We start from the raw sequence: 26,741 nt of genomic DNA, 5'->3' as shown, positions 1-26,741 counted from the left end.
GCAACAGTCACCAACGCCGCGTGCGTTCGGTGCGAACGCGGGCAAAACGGCGACGGCGTCGACAACAGTTCTGCGCGTTTCTGGTGCTGCTGCATGTCCAAGTTTATACAGCTGATAAAACTACTATCATTGCTCCGTATAGCTCTCTACTAAGTTGCTATCGCAATTGATGCTTCGCCTTTCGGGTGAAACTGCGACATTTTTGTTGAATATATACTTGATGATTTCCAGAATTTCTCTTGCGGGTAACTTGTAGTCACTTGTAGCAGAGGAAAGTACCATATTAAAGTATTGTGGACACGCTATCTATAGTCATGTATTTGATATGTGCTCACCGGCTTGGGAAGCTTTGCTAGCACTGACGCCAAGAGTCCTCGTAAAAGAGTAACGCTGAATCAAAACTGCAAAAGTATTGACGTGCTTAACCAATAAATACAGGAAAAAAGAAAATATTTATTCCAACGTACCTCCTGCTTTCCCAAGGTCAAAATAAATAGCACTAAATAAAATTTACTTGATAGGTACTGACGAGCTAGTTGGTGATCTATATGGTTGCAGATCAGCGCCTGTGTATCTCCTCACCATACGTGATTGTGTGAACGTATTTTTTTCCCCAAGTGGGCTGCTTCGCCATAATCACGAAATAAAAGAATTGCTACATTCCTAGCTACATCCTCTTTGAGACAAAATTAGGAGAAACTACGCAAATCGATATCTGCGGTCCTCTGCAAGCTCAAGGGACGCTATAACGTAAAATGATTCCAAACTGTTTTGATTCCAAACTCCTGACGTCAAATTTCCGTAACCACCGACGCAAGCATCGGGCGGTGACCCGCAGCGTTGTCTGAACAACCCAATCAAACACTCTCCTCGTTTATAGGAGGTCACCTTTGTCCGCTTTCAAAACCAATAACATTGTCTACACTCAGCGGTTTTTCTTATCTAATTTGCTGACAAGTCGCGAGGAGCACGCTCTAGTCGAGAGGATTTCGATTCGGCCGAGCCAGCACAGTGAAGATAGATAACCGCATGAAGGGGTGGTGCCGGCTTCTCTGATTGGTCCGCTTCGCCTTACTTGGCTTGTGGTGGCTGGTCGAAAATCGCGGCGGCGTGCAACGGAAGGATCCTCAGCAATGGAGATTTGGCAGAGCGATGTCGTATGCATGCCGAAAGGGCTCGATAACGTTTTACTGCCACGCAAAAAGGTTTATCATGCGCAAATAAATACATGCTCACCGGCAGGTGTGAGTGCCGAGGGCCTGAGATATCGGCGGGCAGCCATCTTCTATTCCTTTCGGAACGGGGCAGTCTGTGGCTATTCAGAAAAATTTTCAGTTTTGTTCGGCATAATAATGCATTTTTTTTCGCGTACACGTCACTTGGACGTGGTGAGTTTTCGTGGTTTTGTGAGGTTGCCTGGCAGACAGGCGAAGTGGGCGTAGCCAGAAAACATTGGACCAATAGCAGAGGGCTAATGGTGAAAAGGCGTCGAATCAGGAATGATTATTTTTTTCTTTTGTGCGGTTTAACCATGCATAATCAGTGTGTACACGTTATATCAGATGGGGAGCTATCGCGGTTTTCGTGACGTCGCGTGACAGACAGGCGAAGTTGGGAGTGGCCCGAAAATGTTTTGACCAATCGTGAAAGCTGATTTGAGAAATTGGAATCAAAATAGTTTGAAATCATGTTACGTTATAGCGCCCAAGGTGTGCTCTACATGCTCAAATCACTTGCGCCATATCTCCTGCAGGCTCACCTGATGACGTACTATAATTGCTCGAGGCGTGCCTACAAAAATACAGCAGGGCGTACCTTTCGTTCATGAGCTGCATAAGCGCCGGGTCCACACTCCTGCTTACTGCCATGGACAGCTTGGTGGAAAATGTGGGCTCCTTTGCAAAGTAGTAGCTCCCGGCGGCAAGACGGCGGCGGCACGTTTGCGAGGCTTGGTACAGCGTGGTGGTGTAGTCGCTGACGATCACCGCTTTTCCCTCCAAAACCTCTCGGAGATTCTCTTCATCGTACAAGTGCTTGTCTTCTCGAAGGCCGTCGTGCGTGACAATCAAGTTCCACACCTTGCGGTACTCTTCGACGTCCAAGGATTTCTGCGTATATGTCATTCAGTGAGTGCAATTGTATCAAGTTGGGATTGACAGCCTGCTTATTGTGAATATCTTAAATTCAACGGAGAATAAAGACATCGAAATGGGTTAAAATATTTCCGCGAAGCAGTGACGATGCTCCGGCAGAAATGCTTGCCGAACAGACGAATGATAGAATTGACAATCTTTACAGACCAATTTGTACCCAGGCTGAAATAAAGAAAAGGGAGGGAAACTATGAGGTGGCAATGGTAACAAAAAGCACGGGAGGGGATTGTCGAGTGAAATAAGAGTAAAATAAAACTGCACTAGTCCGGGCGCTTTTCATAAAACCGCCTTTTTAAATTCAAGAGGAGCGGGAAGTGCACGTATCGGTTCGAGAATGCACCACTACGTGTGTGCCATCTGAATTAAGGCTCCCATCTTGATCTCGAAGTGAACGCCAATGTTTGAGAATGTTCAAGTGCAACAAGTAAGGTTTATGCCACTGTGATTACGTGAAAATAGTGATACTTCGACAAATTCGATCGCTCACAGAAGTAGGACTGCCCACGCTTTACAATCGAAGAAGTACCAAAAGTGCTTCTGTTTAAAAAATTATCTTTGTGCTAAGACATTATTACAAAAATGGGACAAAATTGCATTATATTTACTTATAAAATTATCATAGTAAGGTTCAGTAATAGTTTACGTGTATAATTAACTAATGCATGATATAGGTGGCAATTATAAGGAGCTTTAGCTGCACGCTCTTGAGGCATGCCCAGGTACTAGAAGTGCTGTGACGACCAGCAGGTTTGAGATATTTGTGGCCATGATCTCGGTGACATCCATTGGCGTACCTCATATAACGTCCTTCGCAGGCAAAGGCAAGCCTTATGGTGAATATTAGGTATGGCTTAATCACAATCAAGTAAGGGAAGTTTTCTCGACGTTCGACGCACCAGTTTATGGTCACGTGACAAACTGGGTAGTGTGGTATTGTTGAAACACCTGCCTTTCTCGCGAAAAAGAAAATCGCATTCTAAATATACCCTCAGCAGAAGAATAAAATTGCCAGCAAAGTACCAACATGCTTAATGTTGAACCCTTCTGCAAAATTAGGGACGTTGGCATCAGTATTTGAATAAAATCCTGCAAATGATAAAGGTATAGCGACATTTGCGAACGCAGCCACTGATTACAGTATATCGACCCTGCGTATTCAGGCGCCGAACGCGTTTGTCAAGACATTGTATGCCTTTATGGCGCAGCTATATTCATATATACAGTGTGTTTCCTGATTTCGAACAGATTAAAGAAAACCGTATGGTGCATATAGGTTAATTTAGTTCGTTCAGATGGATTACTTGAAGAGTGTGACAAATTTGTATAACAAATTACACTGTCCCGAAGACTCACTAGAATCACTAATTTACTGGAATTATTCGCTTCATGGCACATGTTGCACTTGCGATATTGAAGCCGAGCAGCAGTCAAGTCATTCCTGGCTAGAATTAATTCAAAGAACAGTACCAGTTCTGAAAGAACTTGCCTGGTTAGATGTTTTCTCAGTAGGCATTTATATTTATTTGTCCCTTGACCAAGCATTTAAGGCATGCGCAATGTTCTGCTACAGCGCCTCACTACACCCCACTCCTAGGAGCACACACGAAAAATAATACTGAGGTTTGACCTGCAAAAGCTATGCTCTGATTATAAGGCACGCTGTAGTGAGGAACCCCGGATTAATTTCTACACTTTTCGTTAGTGCACCCAATGTACACGGTACACGAGCGTTTTTGCATTCCTCCCGCATCGGAGCCAGGGTCGAAACCGCGACCTCGAGCTCAGCAGCACAACGCCATAGGCACTGAGCTACTAAAACGGGTAAAAAATATGTCGCAATTTTGCCCGAAAGGCGAACCATTGATTGCGATATCAAATTAATGGACAGCTATACGAAGTGAGGATAGTAGTTTTATCGGAACTATAATCTTGTAAACACAAGCATGGTGTCACGCGTGCACAAGCAAACATGAACGCATCTCACTCGTTCACCGAGGAAACTCGCTGTCAAAACGCTGGAGTGAGTAAGCGCGGCTGCAGCAACGAGCGAATTGACCTTCGTGCTGCCGCTCGCATCAACGCGAACTAAGCCGCGAGAACACACCACAAGGCGGACTTTGTCCCCGCCGCAGATGGCGCAGATCGCTCGCGTCGTCGTACACGAACAAATTGTTGAATTAGGCACATCGCGCATGTCATTGCCATAAGTATAAACAGCAAGGACCCCAAAAGCAACCCCTTAGGCACACTATATGCTTCACCACAGTAGTTGTATAGCTTACAAAGTAGCCACTTTTAACACGTTTTTTTAATGGCCGATATAACATTTTATGAAATAAATGGTAACGCCGCGTATACTGTAGTCACACAACATTGGAAAGAGAATTATTATGATCATGATTTGCACGATGAAATTGCGTGCTGACATTTTTAAATGCGAAGCATTTCTTGGCAAACATTTGCTACTTTGACAGTATCTATCTATCTATCTATCTATCTATCTATCTATCTATCTATCTATCTATCTATCTATCTATCTATCTATCTATCTATCTATCTATCTATCCTATCTATCTATCTATCTATCTATCTATCTATCTATCTATCTATCTATCTATCTATCTATCTATCTATCTATCTATCTATCTATCTATCTATCTATCTATCTATCTATCTATCTATCTATCTATCTATCTAGCCGCCTACGTCTTTGTGCTCTCATGGTCGTTTCGTTAACTTGGTATGTACCAAAATTGGTAAACTATGACAAGAGTATATGACGAACATAAATGATATGTCATGACATGAATGTCATGACATGCGTGTTATGTAGGTCATGAAACAGCCGCCTACGTCTTGGTGCTCTCATGGTCGTTTCGTTAACTTGATAGGTACCAAATTTGGCATAGTACGACAGGAGTGTATGACGAACATAAGTGATAGGCCATGACATAAATGTCATCTGCGATCTCCAATAACCCATGTCTTGCGCTAGCGTATTCCAACTTGCGCCTGTGAATTTCCTAACCTCATCATCCCACCTGACTTTCTGCCGTCCTCGACTGCGATTCCCTTCTCTTGGTATCCATTCTGTAACCCTAATGGTCCACCGGTTATCCATCCTACGCATTACATGGCCTGCCCAGCTCCATTTCTTCCGCTTAATGTCAACTAGAATATCGTCTACCCCCGTTTGTTCTCTGATCCACACCGCTCTCTTCCTGTCTCTTAACGTTACTCCTAAGATTTTTCGTTCCATTGCTCTTTGTGCGGTCCTTAACTTGTTCTCGAGCTTCTTTGTTAGCCTCCAAGTTTCTGCCCCGTATGTTAGCACCAGTAGAATGCAATGATTGTACACTTTTCTTTTCAACGACAGTGGTAAGCTCCCAGCCAGGATTTGGCAATGCCTGCTGTATGCACTCCAACCTAATTTTATTCTTCACGCTTGCAATAGTGACATGAAATTTATGTCATGACATGACATGCGTGTCATGTAGATCATGACAATGATCCAGCAAAAAAAAGGAGGTCATAGTCATGGGCATGCCTCAGCAAAAATGGCAATGACTCAGTGAAAAAGATTAATACCCAAAAACCCCTGAAATGGGGTTGGGTTTCGGACATGGGTACTAGGTGAACACTGAAGGATGCTGGTAGAAGTCATAGTCATGAGCATGACTCAGCAAAACTGACAATGACTCAGCGAAAAAATTATTAATACTCAAAAGCCACTGAAATGGGTTCTGCCGTGAGTACTAAGTGAAGGAAACACTAAAATATGATGGTAGAAGTCATAGTCATGACCATGACTGAGCAAATATGGCAATAACTCAGCAAAAAATTACACTCAAAAGCCACTGAAATGGGTTGTGACGTGGGTACTAAGTAAAGGAAACACTAAAGGATGATGGTACAGGTCATAGTCATGACCATGACTCAGCTAAAACGTCATGACTCCACGAAAAAAAGATTAACACTCAAAAACCACTGAAATAGGTTCGAACGTGGGTATTAAGTAAAGGAAACATTAAAGGATGGTGGGAGGTCATAGTCATGGGCATGCCTCAGCAAAAATGGCAATGACTCAGTGAAAAAGATTAATACCCAAAAACCACTGAAATGGGTTCGGACGTGGTAATAAGTGAAGGAAACGGCTAAAGGTTGATGGTCGAAGTCAAAGTCATGAGCATGACTAAGGCTTTCACCTAAAGGTATATTAGGTGTAGCTAAAGGGACTCTTGAGGACTCATGACACCTGTCATGGCATGCGTGTCATGACGGTCATGAAAGAGCCGCCTAGGTCTTGGTGATGTCATGGTCGTTTCGTTGACTTGGTAGGCTCCCCGCACACTGCTTCGCATAACATCGATTCCCACAGGGCGTGGGATCTGCCGGCTTTTTACCTTGAGCAGGTTTTCATAGGCTCCACCTTTCCAAAGGAAAGGGCGAATCTCGGTGCGCTGGGATAGATCTTTGAAACTGTCGATGCGTTTCGGTTCCGGAAAAAGCATCATGGTGGCTTTCATGTGTCCCGTGAAGGCGTTCATCAGGACAAGCACGGTCAGCCACCAGGCGGCGAGAATCAGCCGTCCTGGCGAGCCTCGGGGCATGCGCATTGATGCTGCGAAATAGAAGAACAGGGGCCGAACGGACAAAGTTGTTTGTTCGTGAGACGGCTCTTCGCATTTGGTCGGCCGCTGTCTCTAACAATATGCCTAACGTCGCGATTGGCTGCAATATGCTCTTAAGACCAGCTTTAGCGTAAGAACGTTTTCGTGAATACGGCCCAGATTTGTCGCGTAGTGATCACAGAAGGACACAAGCGGCCGTCTGTTTGTTTGTTTTTCCTCTGCACAAATGGCACCTACCCACCGTGGGGGATGGGCCAAGAATTGGTGGTTTGGAGAAAATAGACGGAAAAAGCTTTGAAAAAGAAAGTGGCCGACCCTGCGAACGCTTAGTTTACTATACTGCTTCTTCTCTCCTCGCACCCGCAGTGCGAGGAGCCCAAATCCGCCTCTTAGTCTTCATTATAGTAGCGAGCTACGGCAATCCACAGCTTCTCTATGCCCCAAATTACGGAGATCAGGCGTGGCTGAACACACTTGTCAATGCCGCGGCTTGGCGCGCGTTTTGTCGGCGAACGGAAGCTCCATTTGGCAAAGCAATGCAAATGCCTGGTGCCCCGTGTTAAGGTGGCTCCTGGCGCAAGTTGGCTATGGTAGGCTATCGCCTTGTTCGAAAAAGGGTCTAGTGTTACGGACCACCTTGTAGTCATTGTAATAATTGGAATTCCAAATGTAACATTAAGATCTGAATTGCATTCATATTTGCAATTCATATTTGCATTCATATTTGCATTTAACTCTGTAATCAGCTCTTGACCATAAGACTATCGTGTTTAGGGAGGCAAGGCGCATTATTTCCATAGTACGGGTATTCCGCAAACCGTGCAACAAAGCGCTTCGACAGCAGCAATGGCACTCTTGTGAGGATGCGCAAGCCACAAGAAGTCTTGTATAGTACCGCAATACAGAAACGTGTCACGTAGCTATTATGCTATTGCAAGTAGCTTGAGCTAGAAATTGGACGTCGTGCTTTTCTAAGAGGGTCGTGCAGAGATTGCTACCAATGTGCATCGATATTATTGCGTGCATTATCCGCAGTAAATTTACTAGAGGGAATATGTGTCCTGCAGCTTACAGACAATTCCTACAAGCCTATAGCTGGAATTAAAATAGAGCAGATTTATTGACCCAATATTTCGACAAATGCACGTTTTGCCACCAGTAAGAAAACTGCACTTTCTCAAATGACGGGACGCCCTTTTATTTGGTACTCATCATTTTTATACATCGACAAAAAGCTGTTGCTCACATAAAAAAAAAACCCTAGCAGGATTTTACTGCTAAATGTCTTTTAGCGGGCCTTTTTTTTAAGTTAGTGGAATGTAATTTCTTCTAAACATCAGTTATGTGCCGAAGCGTTATTTGAATTATCTGAATATCTCTGATTAATCAATGAATATATATGAACAGTATCTGAATAATGAGGCAGTATCAGTTGAGTATAAAGCGCTGGGCGATATTTTTAGTCAAGGCTTTTGCTTAAGCTGCGCCAATTTCGCGTTGAAGAAAGAAACACGATCTATGCTTTATCAGGATGTAAGGACTCAAGCGCACACTAAAGTAATAATTTTAGCCAACTTTTACCAGAAATATTTATAAGCAACATTTATTACAAGCCCTACGAAACTGCAGTTCGAGTTACACATGACACATGACTAAAATGTAATAAAATTGCCTGCTATACTACACAATTTGTGGCAGCATATGAATGCGACCTTTTGGAAAGAACTCATACCTAGTTCCTAGCCATGAATGCTCTTTACTTATAAAAGCCAATATATAAGAAATAATTAGAAATGGAGAAACAAGACAAGTGCAGCGTACGACAGGCACTCAATTAGGTACGAGAGTGTAAAGTGCGACATTCAACAAACACGTCATGACCTGTACTGTTGCGAGTGACAAGTACAGTTAACGAGGTATTTCCATGTTTAATATCCACAAATATAAGTCACGCCCTTATTCTTAGTATGGTGGGAACCACATACAGTTAAAGATACTCGAACGCTGGAAATGTGTCTTGAAAAAATAAATATATATAATATGATGAATGCCACTTACATTCCATGAACATGGCCGATACATACAGCCACCAGTTTTCCTCTAAGACTCGCCACAGTCGAATGTTCGAGCCTTGATTGGCGTGCTCACGGATGTCCAACAGAACAGCAGTCATCACGCAGGTCAGCAAGGAGCATAGCAGGCCCGCCCACACCTTCGAAAAAACAAAATTATTGGGTAGGCTGTATTTTAGGACGCCAACCGCAGTGGGGTACGTGAGACGTCTTCACGTAACAATTGTTCGTGCTGCTGAACGTGTAAGGCGCTTGAGGGCACATAAATGACGTAACCACATACAGAAGCGACATTTATTCACGCATTACGAAGCTTACGTGCCGAGCAGTTATGATACAGCTATAGTGCGGGTACTGCGGTCAAATCTTTCTGGCTTCGTATTCGTGGTGGGCCCGCAGTGATCAAAAGTGGTGAACGCGAATTGGCAACCCTCTACCATTCGGTCCGAGTCTGTTCATGCCGTTTCTGGACCCTGCGTGTCGAACGCGGGAGTGATATATAGCCGAGGAACCGTCAAACTTTCTGCACCAACTTTCCACACCTGTAAGCCTTTCAACTCCTGATGAGCACAGGTTTGAGTTTGATAAATTATGCCTTCTATGGCTGAATGAGCTATCTTAAATGCGGCCACTACCGCTCGAATTGACAAACGTACTGTTGAGGTACGCTTATCTGAACGCCGAGCGAGAGGCTAAATTAAGCTCCAATTGCGTTATGTGTGGCGCGACTACGGCGTCATCTCTTTACGCGACCCATGCATGAATGAGTAACGCTTTAACGATATCAAAGTACGGCGTGTGGTAGTACAGTTGCAAAGATGTAAGTTATAATAGCATTACATATTTCCTTCATACGCAGGTTTCCCCTATGCTGACCCAACTGAAAGACGTGCATTTTCATAAGGCAGGTGAGAGACACAGCTGCGTCGCGCGCAGAGTTCTAAACATCAAACGGCAGTAGCAGAGGAAGAGATGCTGACATTGGTTTTGTTCGTCTGGGGATGCGATTTCTCGTCTCGGACAGAGTGCTGCGAAATGGTTGTTTCACTACTAAAACGCTACTGAAATCTCTTCGAGGCAATTTAATTGTTTCGTAATATTATGCAATTCATGCTCGGTTTAAGCGCAGTTTCATGCACTGAACCCAGCGAAAGCATGAATGAATTTTGAATTTGAATTTTGAATTTATTTGCCAAAAAGATAAAAACACGATGAAAATGAATAAGAAGCATCTGGATCCTCTGCATCAAGCTAGTTTGGATCCATACATAAATAACATAAATGCGTAATTCAGGTCTCTATCCTTCGCAGGCTTTTCTTGGAAGAGAGTTTATTATATTCTTTTTTTCTCTTTTCGTGGTCTCTTATTAATACTAAAATGTGCAATATAAACTTTGCTGTAGCTGTACTTAAAGAAAACCTTAATTCTCTTTAGTTTTTATAGCGAAGCTGTGTTTGTCTACTGCCCGGGTTTGGCTTGACGGCTGTCTGCTGGGTTGGTCACTATCTCGGCGTACACGCACGCACGCACGCACGCACGCACGCACGCACGCACGCACGCACGCACGCACGCACGCACGCACGCACGCACGCACGCACGCACGCGCACGCGCACGCACGCACGCACGCACGCACGCACGCACGCACGCACACACACACACACACACACACACACACACACACACACACACACACACACACACACACACACACACACACACACACACACACACACACACGCGCGCGCGCGCACGCATATATCATAAGAAGCCAACAAACAATGACACCAAGGGCAGCATATATACTCTGTTTCAGTAGTTCCGGGCAGCACTGTGGAAAGTACAGGCCTCTTCGACCAATCAGGAGCGCGAACACATCTTAAATGTGTCCTTCCGTGCCCTGTCATCTCTCTCGACGTGGCGCAACGCTACGTTAGTCGGATTTGGCGACTCATCACGTCCAAGTAAAATTATTAGCCTCTATTGATATTTTATAAGTTACGGACGCAGTGTTCTCGCTTTGCGCGCAGAATCGCAGTGCAAAATCGTAGTTCAAGTAAACATGTTCCGACTAGACCACTTATTAAGGCCAAGACAAGCAACGATATCCGCGGACAGTGGCACTACATCTCTCTTCGCAGGAATCTGCGCTCAGTGGCCACGTAGCACTGGCTCTGCTGCACGGAACTACTGAAACAGAGTATAGGTGAAATTATCTGCAGTTCGCAATTGAATTAAAGGAATGATAAATAAATGGAAATGATCGAAAGTGGATGAAATGAAAAAACGGCGCCGCGCTAGCTCAACTGGTAAGAGCATCGCACGCGTAATGTGAAGACGTGGGTTCGTATCCCACCTGCGGCTGGTTGTTTCTTCATCCACTTTCATTTCCATTTATATATAATTTCTTTAATTCAATTAAGAAGTGCAGTTAATTCCCCCTATGCTGTCCTTGATGTCATTGCTTGTTGGTTGCATATGATGTTGGCTTCTTATGTTTGCTTCTTAATTACACCTTTGTATAGCGTAACTAAAAAAAAAAGTTGTCGCACATCAATTGCGATAGCAAATTTGTAGAGAGCTATACGGAGTAAGGATAGTAGTTTTATCAGCTGTATAAATTTGGACATGCAGCAGCACCAGCAACGCGCAGAACCGTTGTCGACGCCGTCGGCGTTTTGCCCGCGTTCGCACAAAATGCGTGCGGCGTTGGTGACTGTTGCCAGAGCCTCTGATATAAATAGGCGCTTGGTGCCGATGATGATGATAAGTGGTTCTTGAGGGAAAGGGAAAGGTTGGCGCTATCTTCTGCAGCCCTTGAGGGAGCACGGCTCAGCGCCATTGGTGCCGCAGCTAAACGTTGCCTCCCTTACTTCCCTCCCCCTCCCCCCCACGGCGTTTCGCGCGTCGGAAGAACGCGCGTTTGCTCTACATATATGGTGATTGTAAAGGAGGAAAGAGACGCCTACTTCTGCAGCCCTTAAGGGAGCAAGGCGCAGAACGTGCGTTTGTTCTCCGCCGTGGGTTCACTCCCCGTGAATGCGCGCGTCCCTCGCGCCCTTTCACGCGCACATACAGCGTTCGGCGCGCGACGACGATTTCATCTCCACTGACGTCATACGGAACCTCACGGTGACGGCGACGGCGACGGCTACGGCGACGCCGACGGCAGAAATCTGCTTTGGAGTGTCCATATAATTGCTATCGCAATAAAAATTCTACATATAAAACTGAACAAACAATGCCGGCTCACAAGTATCTCTAAAGCACATCGACCTGGTAATAGAATAGCGCATAAAATATTAGTGTAGCTTGCACTGGAGGCGAAATGCTAAAGAGACAGCGGAGCTGATGGGCACCTAGCTATAGTCCTGGCTTTTGGGCTAGGCTAAGCACTACAAAGTCATCCCCAGCATTTTCCGGAATTTATTTATCATTGATCGATTACCGAATAGCTATTCATTGGCTATCGATTGGCTATCGATTACTGACTAAGCTTAAGTTGTCCCAACCATGCTTGGCTAGACTTAGCCATGCTCAGCTTCGCTAGTTCACAGGTGCCATTGCGCTTGGGCCCTTTCTGCACTACCGTCAGGAAACGGCCTCCATCTTTTGTCCGCGAGGGACGGACTAACGGCCGGCTTAAGCAGCTCCGCTGTTGAAATATATAAGGACTTTTTTGATTTACTGGATTTTCAGATTTATCTATTCGTAATGTGCCACTGGTGGCGTGCCCGATCTTGGCCAAGCCTCCAGAATGACCAAGATCGGGTCAGAATCCTTCAGGCGAGGTGCTCGTGAGTCAGTATGACGACCTATGGTTCTGTGTTAATATCTATCGCCTCCCGCGCGATATATTCGTGTTTTTTTCCACAACGGAAGTAAAGTGCTTGGCAGCGTACTCAAACATATTACAATTCACTAAAGCGGCATTTTCCCTACTTACCTGCCAGTGAAACGCCATGAGTGTTCCGAAGGCGCTGACTTCCACCAGGTCTGGGAATCCAGCCAAGATGGTCAAGTACTCCGCCATGATTTGTGGAGAGAAATTTACAACTTGGGTACGATCGTACGTCACCGAGATCGGGGTGATAACGATGTCAGCCCTCTGAGAAGGAACAAGTGAACGTGAGACAGAAATCATGCGAAAAGAGGCGCCTCCCGTTGGGATATTGAGTTAGCGCGGCGATCGTTAAAAAACCCCTCGCGTAGGTCACTGTACAGAGGTGTTCGTTCTTCCGACAAGGTGCCATTTGCGAGATATTAGGGTAATTAAACGGCGTACAATACTACGTGCGGCAGTTGCGAAAAAATCCGAGGTAATGGGGGACACGAGCACAGGTATTTCAAGGGTATGCTGAAAGCCATGCGCCTCCCCGAAAATTTCGAGGTCACTTCTGCAGATTTTAGCGGCTGCATAGCACAGGCAGTGAACAGGTGGCAGTACTACGTTGCAACCTTCAGCCCTTAGATGTCACACGGCAATTTTGTACACCGCGCCGTGACGAAGTGCTGCGAATACTGCAGGTAAAATGAAACCAATTAAGGCGCTCTCGATAGACCGTTACGTGAGGCCGCGGCGCACGTTCTTCTGAAACGACCAGCCCACAATCATGAAGCGATCCGCATGCGCAATGGTGTGTACGTTCTATCGCCTCATACTCCGGTCAGCGAGGCCTCTAGAAACTGTTGAGCAAAGGAGCTCCACTAAAAAAGGGTAATCCAAGCTTTCCTAGATTTCGTGCAGGAAACCGATCTCTCTGCTCGAGCATATGTCTATATGTGCGCCAGATCTACACAGAAAGGGGGGGACGTAGGAGACCGGCGTGTACATGCCTTCCGTGCTTTCCGCAGCCATTAAGCTCGCAATGGCGTTGACTGTTTTTTCATTTTTTTTTCTTTTGAAATGAAGTTTTCTAGGCGTAAGCTCCTGGACGTTGCTGACCGTGGCTGCTGCTGCTGTCTTGCCGACTAGCTTCCACAAAAGACGGCATTCATATTCCGAATCGGCCTATATGTAGCCCAGTCTGTACTATCCCTTACGGACTGCAGGTTGCCGCCCCTGTTCTTTACTGAATTACATAATAAAGCAACAAATGACACCTCATATTGTATGTGCAACAAATATACGCCTTCAAGAGCCTAATTTCTTTAATAAATCGAAGCTTTCTGTGTCTTCTTTTACATGTTTTACCGCCTTTGCTCGGTGCAGCTTCTTGCTGAGTAAGCTGGGTCGGCTCTGGAAATAATGCAATTAATAAACTGGGCTGGTCCCGGAGTTGGTATGATGAACAGTGGTTCCATCATGGAGACAGAGTAATTACTCAGCAGCCTGAATTACGTGGGTCGCGTGGTGGTGTTGTAGGCTTCTCATTAATTTGCTGGGCAGGCACCTAATCGATATGCTTCAAAACGCGTTGCAGAAGAGAAAGATTGATAGCATTATTTAAACGAAAGCTTCGCTTCACACAGATAGATTCCAAAATGTGCTTTGGGTTTGCAGAATTCTTTTTCTTCCATTACCTTCATTACCATTACCATTCAGGTGGCGCTTCATTCGTCATTCATTGGTTGAGACAGAGACCGTGCTGTCTGGCGCATTGGGGTATGAACCGAAAGAGGTCCACAGTGCTCCATAACTGCTTTCAGGGATCGCGCTCCGTCTGTAGTACAGAGGCTATGCCAGCTACAACGTCGACTAAGTCTAAGTGAAAGTCCAATGGATTCTCACAGGAAATTATAGGTCGCATTTACTGGACATGCGAACTGCATGGCGCTATGCCCCTGAACAGCCTTTACTTGTCCTATTGTACAATAATATGCGCTGTTTTGCTTGTGTATACGCTCCGTTTTTGGTTAACTGTGATAGAGGAAAGTCTTCTAGAAATTTTCCCTTTTCGTCACCAATTGCGGTGCTTTCGTTTCAAAGTATTGTGCCTAATTGTCTTCTTCATGAAGGTGGGATCATGCAGCCGTGACATGGTTGGGAAGCTTCATCAGTTAGTGCGGTCCTAAAGAGCTGTTTCTGAATAAGCATTTTCATCATTCTTAGGTTGGCGAGAGTGGCATGTGGGTTTGCTGAATACACACAGTGCTGCGTGCGTATCTTCTTCATGCCTTCTGGTGTCCTTGCTCCTTGACCGGGCTGCAACGAACTCGTTAAGTTGGGATCGTCTTTTAACTCGCAGGGTCACGCTGTGCGTCACTATATTTCTGCTCAATGCAAAAGAGTGCCAAAACACAGGAACGCCTCGGGAACATATATTCTACTGTTGATTACCATACAGCGAGCGCAAAAAAACAAAAAACAAAAAACAAATAGATAGCCACAGAGGCGGCTCCCTCTGGGGGCACTGACTTACATTTCTATACAGGTCGCCGACTAGACCTATCCAAGTTCCGTTTGGCAGGGCTATGCCTGTGCCTCCTTCGTCTGGACAAACCATGTTATAGCTGAAAAGTGAAAATGAGCGAAATGTGAGATTGCTGAAGTCAGAGCACATCTTGCAAGTGTGAAATCCGTGGTTCTATATAATTTGATATGTCCCATATTTTGCACGACCGCCGTTCTTACACAATGTGCAGATTAGCTCTCGATTAGCTCTCTAACCTTTATGCTACCTCCTGGAGTGGTGGTAGTAAAACGCCACTAACAGGATACTTTTATTACTATGGTCTCCAGTCCTCGAACAAGTTAATTTTGGCCGCATTATCACTGAGGAAGTGGACATGGCGTATCCAAATCGCATTAGGAGACTAATAGTCAAGCAAATATTAGGTGCCGCCAATAATATCAAGCGTTGCATGCGCCGGAGCTGCCGACTCGCCCCGCTGTAATTTTGTGTGCCTCACCAGGCTCTGATTTGAATTGTAAGCCAAATGTGCGATAGATCACTATTAGCGCCCAGCTTCCGAATGCACATGGCTGCAGGGAAATGCATAAGATGGCTGGGACCTTGCTGGACAGAATTTCGTATTTGTTCTCCATTGGTGAGGGTGAAGAGGACAATCAGTAGTTGGTCTGACAAAATGGCGACTTAAATAGTTTCGAGCTTTTAACTCCTGTCAAAGTAAATTGAAGCACCCATCAACTACAGTGAAGGTTTGCGCTCCAAGGCTATAGCTTCGCAGTAGAAACTATACTGCCGTTTGGTTATTCACCTTTTTGAATTCTAAACACTGCACTGTAGGTTATGCTGCAGCTTGTGCTATTTTTACCCGGACTAGAAAAGAAATCAAGAATGTCGACAGCCACTGCGAAGTGAGTATCTTTGTCCTATATTGACAGGGAATACAGTAACACTTTCATTGCGTTCGTAGTTGGCTGAACCTCACATGTTTTGCAACAGCAGCAGTCGTGACTCCAACACGTGGCCTAAGCTGACGCTTCAAGACTGGTCACAAAACATTTTCAACTTCAGTTTAATTACCAGCTATTGGTGAGACACTACCACTCACCTGTACTGACGAGCCACGCCGGGGGAGTATGCTTTAAGATTCTAAGTCAACATTGCAAGAAATCGGAAAACTAATTAAGAGAGGACGGGACGAGTAATTCTCTATCTTGTACAAGGAAGCACTAAAAAATTACCGCATCAGAGAGCTCAGGGGAGGCATTGCGGTTTTTCTGGCAATGAATCTCCAATACGGAAGCAAATCTTCCGCCTATCGACACTGTATTATTACACTTTGTAATCATTGCCTTCTCCAAGACGTTGCGGTACTGCTATCCTATGCAATACGGAGCGCCCACAGTCGCCGAAGATAGTCTTTTTCCCGCTGGAACCAGGCTATGGTGAACCAGTGTTCCACAACGCAAAGCGAAGTCATGCAGCTGTGCTACACAGACCGAGACTCGAGCTGGCGTTTACCCAATATTACCTTGCTAAGACAAGCCTCGAAAGCGTGTGCTACCGCCAGGCATGTGGCACTCTACAGAGGCGATCTCACGCGTCCTCTGCGACTGCCCTAATTACAGCACAGAACGTCAGGCACTTAATGCCACATTGTCTTGTTTGGACAACAGACTTTTCCTGGAGCGGAAGATTCGGGGCTGGTGAAACAGCAGTCGCAGTGCGCTGCGAGCAATAAAATCGCTGTTAACATAGTTGTGAAAGAGCAGCCTCACTGAGCTCCAGCAATGCTTGACAAGCGCCTGCGCGTTGTGATCTGCTGGAACATGTATGCTCATGGCACGTTTACGACGTCTGTCTCAAAAGTTCGTGCAGTGCCTATAAATTAAACACATTTCCCAGACTTTCAGATACATCATTGTAGTCACCTTGGAAACACTCCCCGTTAGACACAATACACTGATTTCACCTCTTCATTTGCCGAAAGCACCTTTGCGAGTTCCTCTTTGCTAAGCGCTTGAGCAGCGATGTCGTTTCCTTTTGATTTGGCATACATCCCCGAGATGCTGCCCCCGGAACGCCGGTTTGCATTTGGCGAACACAAAAACAAAATATAAAAAAACGTAGCAGGGTGGCGAAATCCCGCAAGCATGGAGGTTGCTCCAGCACAAAGATTGAAAAGCGTGCCATTAACTTACGCAATAATTGTGCAGAGTGCGCAGTGGCATTATCGTAGTGCAGAATCCAACGCCCCTCTTTCTACATTCGGTCGCACGCAGCGCACACACACGATCTTTGAGGCGCTTCAGGACCTCTACGTAGAAAATTGCATTGGCAGTTTTATCTTTATGGACAAACTCGTAATGCACGCTTTCGTGGCAGTCAAAAAGCACCACCAACATGTCTGATTTCTCATTTGTTCTTGTGTGGTTGTTCGACCTTGGCGCATTCATTTCCCCCGCTACTTGCAATGCTCTGCGACTTTAGCTCGATGCCGCCGTCGTAAATGCATGTTTCGTCGCCGGTGCCTCCATCTGCAAGAATTAATCGCAATCGTCTGGAGTTCGTCTAATCAATGCAATATTTTGTTTTTGTCGTACCTTTTGCTCAGGAGTGAACGGTTTCGGCACCACGTTGGCTCAAGCCTTTTTCATTTCCAAATGTTGAGTAAAAGCCCGGTGAATAGATGACTTTCTAGAACTAAGCGCTTCGGGTATCATTCTGACTGTCCTTTGGTGGTCACTGAGCTCACGAGGATGTACACGATCGATGTTTTCATTTTTGCACGAGGGGGAGGGGTGTCCTGATCTCGTCTTTGGGGCTGTTCACGGCCTACTCGGAAACGTTGGACTCACTTGAACAAAGTTATAACTTTCAGGCTCCGGGAGGCATGGAAACAAGCTCGATGTAGCGACCGCTGCGGAGCACCGTGGCGAGGACGGGGACCGCAAACCTCCATCAAAATGTTACGCGCGGAGAGACACAAAGGAAGGAATTAATTCCAATGTATTTACACGAGCAGCGCAGTCAGAGACCAACATGGAAACAAGCCCGTGCTGAGCTCAGATGCCCATTTTAGTTTACCTTTGCGCCACGTCTCACAAGCGTCTGTTGTATCGGTACTTTGCAACATTTGATGAACTTAAGTGCCATTCTTGCATAATTTCCCAAGAAATTTGGTATTGATATTTTGTTCCGTCTAATCGTCGATCTCCGTTTCGGCAGACTCAAAAATTGGTTGCAGGAGAAATGCACGCACAAAATTCTGTTTTGTCAGGCTCCTACTATAATTCAAACGAGTCCTTTCGAGCAGGGAAAACGAGAGAGCGGCGCCACTACAGCTTCTCTCACTGTTTTTCTAATTCACTGCATGAACGTTTGGGACAAATTAACCGCGTACATAGTACACTATACACTCTCATCGTCATTCGCACTCTCTCTTTCACCCTCTCCTTTATCTTCCCTTTTTCCTACGTCGATTAGCAAGCCAAAGACAAAGCGAATTGCCCCTGTGGACGATGTCTCGGCTATCCCCACAATTAAAGACCATTACTGTTCCCAATAAAGTTCAACTTTGCGCAGAATGAGAAGTCCGCGCGACATTTGCTGCGGATGCGAGGGAAGCATGTGAGGGAGAGCCGAGAAGGATGGTAGCTTGATACACGCCGTCTTTCCGCGCGTTCAGTGCTGGAGGCCCTTCACAGTACCTTCCGGAAGAACACGTATTGTAGAAACCAAGGGCGAAAAATGCTTTACAGAAGTGGCGCGTCTTTGCTATCCGACACCTGGCGGAGCGGAGCATACGCAGAGCAGAGCTCTGCGTATGCTCCGCTGGGACGTACTGTAAGTAACCTTCCCCTCACTATGTTTATGGGCCACGTGATCGAGTGAGCGCTATAGGGAAGGACAGCGCGCGTCAACTCCTCCAACTAGCGCCCCGTATGTTGGAGGTTATCTGGGGCGGATAGAAGGGCTAAGGGCGAGCCGAGATGGGTGGTGACTTAATGCGTGCTTTCTTCCCGCCCGCTTATAGTATTGCAGGTCGTGTAACATGAGTTTTGGAGACGCGTCACAGCTGAAACGGTAAAGCGAGTGGCAGGACGAAGCGTTCGCTTTGGGACAAGTATGCGGACTCCTGGCTGCCGACGTTCATTACGCTAGCGTCGTGACAGTGAGTGCTCGGGGTCATCGACAGAAGCCTTTCTGCTGACGTGTTTCTGAGCGCGCGTGACTCTATGCTTGTTTAGCTAATAAGCGAATGTTTACGTCATGTACTGCAATTTACATAGCTTTAAAACTGCGAGCCTTAGTTTCCAGCCTATCTTTCAAGTATTTCCATACTTTCCTATCGCTATCAATGCTTCGCCTTTTCAGGCGAAACTAACTTTTTTTTAGTAAGAACAGACTTGTTAGAAATTCTCCCTGACAGATACCGCTTTACCAGTTATTAGGCTAATTTCAGTAAGAGGCAGAAATTATATTCATGAGAAATTGCTGTTGGCATACATATTACAAGTATTCACTAAATACTTTTGGAAATTATTCACTTTAGGCTACATATTTCAAACCGAGATTGAAGCCGAGCGCTACTGAATTCGTAGTCCTGCTAATGAGATATCACATAGACTAGCATCACTGTCAATATATCCATCCCTAAACTGCTAAAAGCACATTGTCATTCAATATAACATCCGCCAGAGCAACTATAGAAGGCAGGTTTTGGGAAACAGGTAACTGGGACACCAATATTTTTTTTGTAGCACATTTAATCTCGGTTATCTCGAGAGTGGCACTATACTCTTGGTACTTAGGTTAAGCAGACATGACGTTAAATTAAAAACTGGGGTTTTACGCGCCAAAACTTCGAGAGGCTCCGGGTTAATTTCGACCACCTGGGGTACCTTGCCGTGCACCCAATGCGTGGCATACGCATATGTTCGCATTCCGCCCCCATCGAAATGCGGCTGCCACGACCGGGATTAGACATCACTTACTGTTGGGCATTGATTAAGCATATTGAGCCTGTGTTCTACAATTAACAAATTCAAAATTATTTTAGTGAACAATTTTGATAAAGAAAGTGTAATTGTGATAATTAACCTGAACAGGATGAATCGCTTTATGCATGCATACGGCATGCAATTAGTGAGACCCCTCACCAATTCCACGGGAATTATAGTTAAAGCACATGAAAGTATTGAACTGTACTAGCGCGTTGACGTTGGCTAGCTGGTAGATATCTAAGTCTAAACAGCACGTAGGACGACACAAGTGAGAACACAAACAGCGAAGCTCTGAAAGAAGCATGTGGCCCACGAAACAGATTCCTTGCATGTGCAAACGTGTCAGGAGGAAATAATCGCGTGAATATGAAATGGCTACGTTCTCGTGAAATAAATTCATCTATTGAAATAATAATGTCCTTGTGTGGAACACCGTTTAGATAATACATATGCCAATAATGAGCAACATTTACGCAAACTAGGGTTTTATACGCCAAAACCTCGACAGGCTCCGGATTGGAGATCACAGGGAGAGGCCTTCGTCCTCCAGTGGACATAAATATAGGCTGATGATGATAATGATGATGACGCATACATTGTCACTTGACTCAAGTATATTGTGCCATTTCTGGCGTCGTTTCGCAGAGCTACGTCGATAGAAGTTTTACGGATGGAGATTGTAGGCAGGTTATTTGGCACAATGATAACGTTATAATAATGAACTTGGTAATGAACTGCAGCAAATTACGCATTTGTTCTGCATCGGCGGCAACTATATCTTTCACACCGGAAGCAGCGTAACACTCGTGAGATTTAGTTGACTGCCCTTGTCACTTGCTGAGCAACCGGTAAAGCGATTGTAACCTATGCAGTAGTTTCGTGCGTTATAGTACGAAAGTGGCAGGACTGGCACATTGGCGCTATAGCCGGCCTAAAATAGGATGCAGACGTTGAAATGAGATTGCGCTCACGTGAAGCCAGCTTCTTCAGAGAGGACCTCAATCATATTCGCCATCGGACCGTACATCTCCTTTGTCCTGGTATTGCTGCTGCAGTTCAGCGCTATCCAGGGCAGCCACTGCCACAAGGAAATAATAAAAAAAATACCCTTTCTCATAGACCAACGTATTCAACAAGAGATACATTGCAACACATTGATAAGCTACAGATAACTGAAATATCTACGCTTCTCACAGCATGCAGTGCGCTACCACCGTCGAACGTTTATAGATGCCAACAGCACATTTTATACTTACTAATAAATGTGTACAACTTATTAGTTTTCAAGTCGAAATATTTACTGAACGTCTACATTCACTTTGTCTAAATTCTTGCGTGTTTTCACTATCCTTTCGTCTAACTTGTATATGCTCTTGTTTTCTGATGTTCTGTTGTTTCATCCCGTTAGGTGCGTATTAGATATGTAGAAATATTCAACTTTATTCTCACACATTGGTTCACATAAATGCTCTTCCGTGTACTATTTTAAGTTCGCTCTATCAATCATTGTATTTTATGATATTTTCTAAACCATATTTTGCCATTCTGCATATTTGGTTGGCAAAGGAGGCCTTCAACATATATATGTGTTGATATAAAATTGCATTCTGTGGAGATGACCTTAGTAAAATTCTCTGGCTCTTCTTGTCTATAAAAGATAGTCTGCAGGTTGCGAAGGAGGTACTCCATTACTTTGTACTTCGTTTGAATATGGATTCCAGATCATCATTAGGTGAGAAATATTGTATTCCTAGAATATTTCGTTCTGTTGTGTAACTGTGGCTTTGTATTATCCAACTCGAAAACATTCTCAACGCGCATCGTCTAGTGCGTGACGTTGTAGGAACTCGAATATTGTAGACGCGTTTCAGCAGAGGAAGTGCGTCGTTCAACTCACCGGACCAACTGAAGGAATTTGAGCCCTATAGTTAGCTCTCGATGCCAGTGCAGGACTACTACTGCCCCCTCACAATCAGTACTGTGACCATGTGTTTAAAGCAAGCATTAAACGATGGCCTTTTAGAAGAGATCGAAGTTCGAGCAGGCAGAAAACTCTATGCCAACTAGTTACTTTATTTATTTGGTCCAAAGACTCTCCAAGACACTCAACTGCGATTTACTTTCCTTAGTATTTTTTCTGCTACATTGGCAGGCTGCCGCTTAACACCCTCAGCAAGAACTTACTTGCCCATGCAATTCCACATCTTAGGCCTAAAGTGAGCATGTCCGTAAAGTGAGCCTAAACTTCGCAAAGTATACTAATAATGTTGCAAGCGATTTCCCAGATGTTATGAAAGTGGAACTTACATTCAAAGCTGTGACCCGGATGTGCGTCCCGCCGAACGGCTTCACTGTTAGATATACACAGCAATGGTTTGGTAAATAAGAGAACACTAATGATGAAAAGTGGTGGATTTAAAGTACTGTTTTACTGCCCACTAACGTGGTTCAGGGTCTGCCGGAAATCGGCAATCAATGTTCTTTTGCTGTGAAATAGTGTGGTAATATGCTTTTCCAAGCAACAATACTGTACATATAAACAAACAAATAGTATATATTCTACTCTAAAAGCACAGAACACACGGATGAAGTAAGCATTATAAGCAGCTGGACAAAGCTCTCACCCCCCGCGAAAATAGAGCAATGTAGCGCACTAAGACCGAACTGACATCCGAATTCTGAAGGCCAGCGTTCCAAAAAAAAAAAAAAAGAGCTTAGTTTCCTGTTTCAAAAAAATTTGTAAACGGATATATATATATATATATATATATATATATATATATATATCTTGTAGTTTATAATGTAAGATTTACATGCGCACAATGCCACAAAAACGCACGCAATGAACCTTAGCTTACTGGTGCGATTCATGGTGCTAGTACTCTGTCCTAGAGTCCCGGCGCTGTCTTGTCGGTAAGTGCCCTCTTCTGTTCACTGGCAACTCTCATCGCGCCTTGCTCCAGTTACATCCGTTTAACCTTGAAGACAGAGGACACGCGATCACAAAATCCTGAACATAAAACCATGAACAATCGACCTGACTGTTGCCACGAGTCGGCCAAATAGTGGTGCTCGACATTACTGTGCTCAGCAGGTATTACTACGGTTCCATGCTTGAGCTGCTCGCGTGCCGATGCTCCGAATGTTTTGGCAGAGGATCATATTAGGGAAATGTATACGGTACGCCTTAATTGTACGCGTATGTGCGCTTCTCAGATACGATTACCGTGGGCGCCTTCATAGCCTTGCTGCTACCTTGCTATTAGCTTTTAATAGGATACTTACGCTGATGAGGTGGCACGGCAATTAGCTATTTGCAAGTTCACTGATTTATAGATGAAGGCAAACAAAGATCACGGAGTGGCAAAAGACCAATTACTACGTGCTACTGGCTATGGAAGGAGCAACCCAAGAGAGTAGCAGGCCAAATGTATACACTTGAGCGAGGTGATTGCTGCGGTATTTACCAATAATGGCATTCGAGAGTATAGCGGATACTGGGAATCGCTGTGCCCTGTTGCATAATTTTTTGTCCTGTTCGCCATTCGTCCATTTCGTAATCCAAAATGCTGTTATGTACGTATATCCTTTACTTTTCTTATTTAAGGTTTCTCTTTTGTCTTGTTATCAACGTTACAATCCAGCTCACAAATACGAACCAATTAGCTAACAGTACTGACAGAGTATAGCACCGAGGTGCCAAAATAATCATGATGCTGCAGTGCCACACTACGTATGGAGTACCACTAGTGGATCTAATGGAGAGCATGTTTTGGAATGTTACATACTATCTCGTAAAAGCATTTTCAGCGCCCATTAGATCTGCACATACAGTCATACTTTGTGCCACTTACAATACCCAGCAATGGGGCGATCCAGTTTTCACAGCGTAGATTCATTAAAATTGCTAGATTTAAATACATGACTATCAGTCATGGATGCATCCGGACCGCGAATTTGTAGCGATGCCGTTTTTAATGCTATCCCTTTTCTCACTTTTCGCGCTTCGTCAGTGGTTAGAGCGACGCTCCGCCCGCGAGAATCGAGCGGAACGAGCGAAACGCATCGCTACCAAATCATGACTTTCTGCTGTTTCTTGCCAAATGTCACTATATAGGCACATATATTGGCACATATATTGGCGCCACAATTATCAAATGTTGGTGGAGTAACATCTGCTATTTTCTTTTTCCAGTATTCATAATTGAATAGTACACCACGTATACCTAATTTGGCGTTATGTGACATCAATTCAAGGACGAGGCAAGGTAATGTACTTCGCATAATTATTGTTACTGGGGACTACTACTTCCATTCCTGTGTAAGTATCTGCAGTTTCAGCCTTTTTAACCAGCACATACCTGAAAAAGGTTTACTGTTTCACCCTGAGAAAATATTTGTATAATCTCAAATGTATACATTGGTTGAAGAAACGTGTACGAAGTTCGTGTGCGCTGTATAGTCTCCTTGTGACTTTACTAGAGTAAATGATGGTCTTGCCGGCAGGTATTGGGCCCGAGGGCTGGCGCGAGAGCTGGAAGCTCCGGTACTGCCATCGTTGTTGCGTCAGAATTTGGATCACGTGACATAGCTTCGCCGCGGCGAGAACGCGCGCGGCGTCGAAAGGGTCATCGCTACCAGCAATTTGAGACGCTTAGTTTGCTTTCATTCTCCGCGAAAGTTTTCCTTTGATGTTTCATAGCACTGACTGCGGCATTAGAATCGGAAATATTTTCTCAGATCATTCTATAGATGCTACTCGAAATTCGCTTAGTGGGATATACCCTGCGAAGGCGAGGATTTGCTCTTTGATTTGGTTGTATTGTTCGTTTAGAATGCCGCGACAAGCTCTATACTCTGAGCGAAAGTAACGAGGCCAGGTATCGTTCGGCCATCCTGGACGGGTCAGAGATTCCTAGTGTCACGATCTAGATGGTTTGGCAACTGATGCATGATAGCATCTGTGCGACGATGACGCAATGACGACGACAACATGACAACGACGACATAATCACGATTAAATGACGACAGTGTGATAACGTCAGAATGACGTCGATGGATCGACGAAGATACAAGTGTGACGTCGACGGTATGACTATGGGATGATGATATGGACGTGATGACGATAGTGAAACGACAGCGTGACGCAGATGACATGATGACAACGATATGATGACAACGATATGATGACGAATGCATGACGACGACTGTATGACGACGATGCCGTGGCGAATACGGTAAGACAACGGCATGAGGACAACGGTATGACTAGTGTACGATGGCAATGGCGTGAAGGTGACTGTATCATGAAAGCTGTATGACGGCGATGACTTGACGACGACGGCACGACGAAAGTCGGATGACGTAGCTGGAGAGACGATGATAGCACGATAACGATGGTATCGCGACGACCGACGAACGATGGAGGTATGATAGTGACGGACGATGACGTCCTGACAAGGGCGCCATAATCAAGATTGAATGCCGACTGTTTGATTACAATACAACGACGAAGAAAAAATTTTACGTTGTTGGAACGACGAAGGTGGTGTGACGACAATGGCGTGACGTCACTGAAGTGATGACAATGATAAAATGACAGCGTGGCGATGACGACATGGTGAAAACTGCGTGACGACGGTGGAGTGATAACTGCATGACGACGGCATGACGAGAGTCGGATGATAAAGCTGAAAGGACGAACCACAGTGGCACTGTGGTTCGTCACGACAACGTGAGGCCTCATTCACACAGCCGTCAAACGATCCGTCGCGTCACCGTCACGTCACAAAAGCTACAGAAATTTAGAGAATTGTTTTCTAATGCGTAAGCATTGTTTGGCTCGGCTGTGACTTCACTATTGCTTACTTGTGCTTACTTGCTTTTCCTAGCTTATGCGCGTCGTCCCATGGCCTTTCCGGTCGCAAAGAATACTTAGGCTTTAGTAGACAATTGTCGGAATTTCTCGCCGCATTCGGCCCCTTCAAAGCGATCGTACCAATTGAGCAGGAACGCCGGGCACGAGCGCGCCTCGGCGGAATATATATATATATATATATATATATATATATATATATATATAGAGCGACCGAAAGTGAACACCAGCTGCCGCAGTTGCGCGTGAGGTGGCGCGTGAGGTGTTGCGTGAGGGGAGCGTGCATCGCCGCGAAGCCATGTCACTCTTGCTGTCGCTCACACAAGGCACTGTAATGCGCGCATTCCTTATCCGCACAAGCTCTCACTTGCGTTCTAAATGCGCCTCGGTAAAGCACGACGAAAATGCGCCAAGTGTCTCAAACGCGCTCGGTTGGCGGCAAGCAGTTCATAACTGGAAGAACACTCAGCAGCGTTGAATTGGACATTGGACCACCCCAAAATCTCTCGAATTGGTCCTCACCCACATTTCAAGTTGGCCCAACCCCACATTTCAGTTGTGCCAACCGTAAGTTTCATGCTGGCGTACATGCAAATTTCATATTAGCCCACCAATTTGGCCCACTGCCAAATTGCATGTTGGCTGACCGATAAAA

General features: G+C 45.1%; 1 protein-coding gene and 1 long non-coding RNA gene across 2 annotated transcripts in view; both read right to left on the bottom strand.

The window, feature by feature from the left end:
• Positions 1-6,768, bottom strand: part of LOC119448980 (uncharacterized) — a 10,753-nt gene extending 3,985 nt beyond the window's left edge. Inside the window, exons 1-2 of the mRNA XM_037712181.2 lie at positions 6,557-6,768; positions 1,816-2,108 (exon numbers count right to left, since the gene is read on the bottom strand). Coding sequence (XP_037568109.2) covers positions 1,816-2,108; positions 6,557-6,763 — 500 coding nt within the window. The 5' untranslated portion in view covers positions 6,764-6,768. The remainder of the gene's footprint in view (positions 1-1,815; positions 2,109-6,556) is intronic.
• Positions 6,769-15,217: 8,449 nt separating this feature from the next.
• Positions 15,218-22,631, bottom strand: LOC125944813 (uncharacterized). Its single transcript, XR_007466521.1, has 3 exons — positions 22,519-22,631; positions 21,183-21,289; positions 15,218-15,308 (listed from the first exon to the last, which is right to left on the bottom strand). It is a non-coding gene; the product is annotated as an uncharacterized LOC125944813 (long non-coding RNA).
• Positions 22,632-26,741: the final 4,110 nt, after the last annotated feature.

The sequence above is a fragment of the Dermacentor silvarum genome, chromosome 4, assembly GCF_013339745.2.
Source record: "Dermacentor silvarum isolate Dsil-2018 chromosome 4, BIME_Dsil_1.4, whole genome shotgun sequence".
Classification (NCBI taxonomy): Eukaryota; Metazoa; Arthropoda; class Arachnida; order Ixodida; family Ixodidae; genus Dermacentor; species Dermacentor silvarum.
Note: the sequence above shows the minus strand (reverse complement) of the source record. Positions and strands in the feature narration are given on the sequence as shown.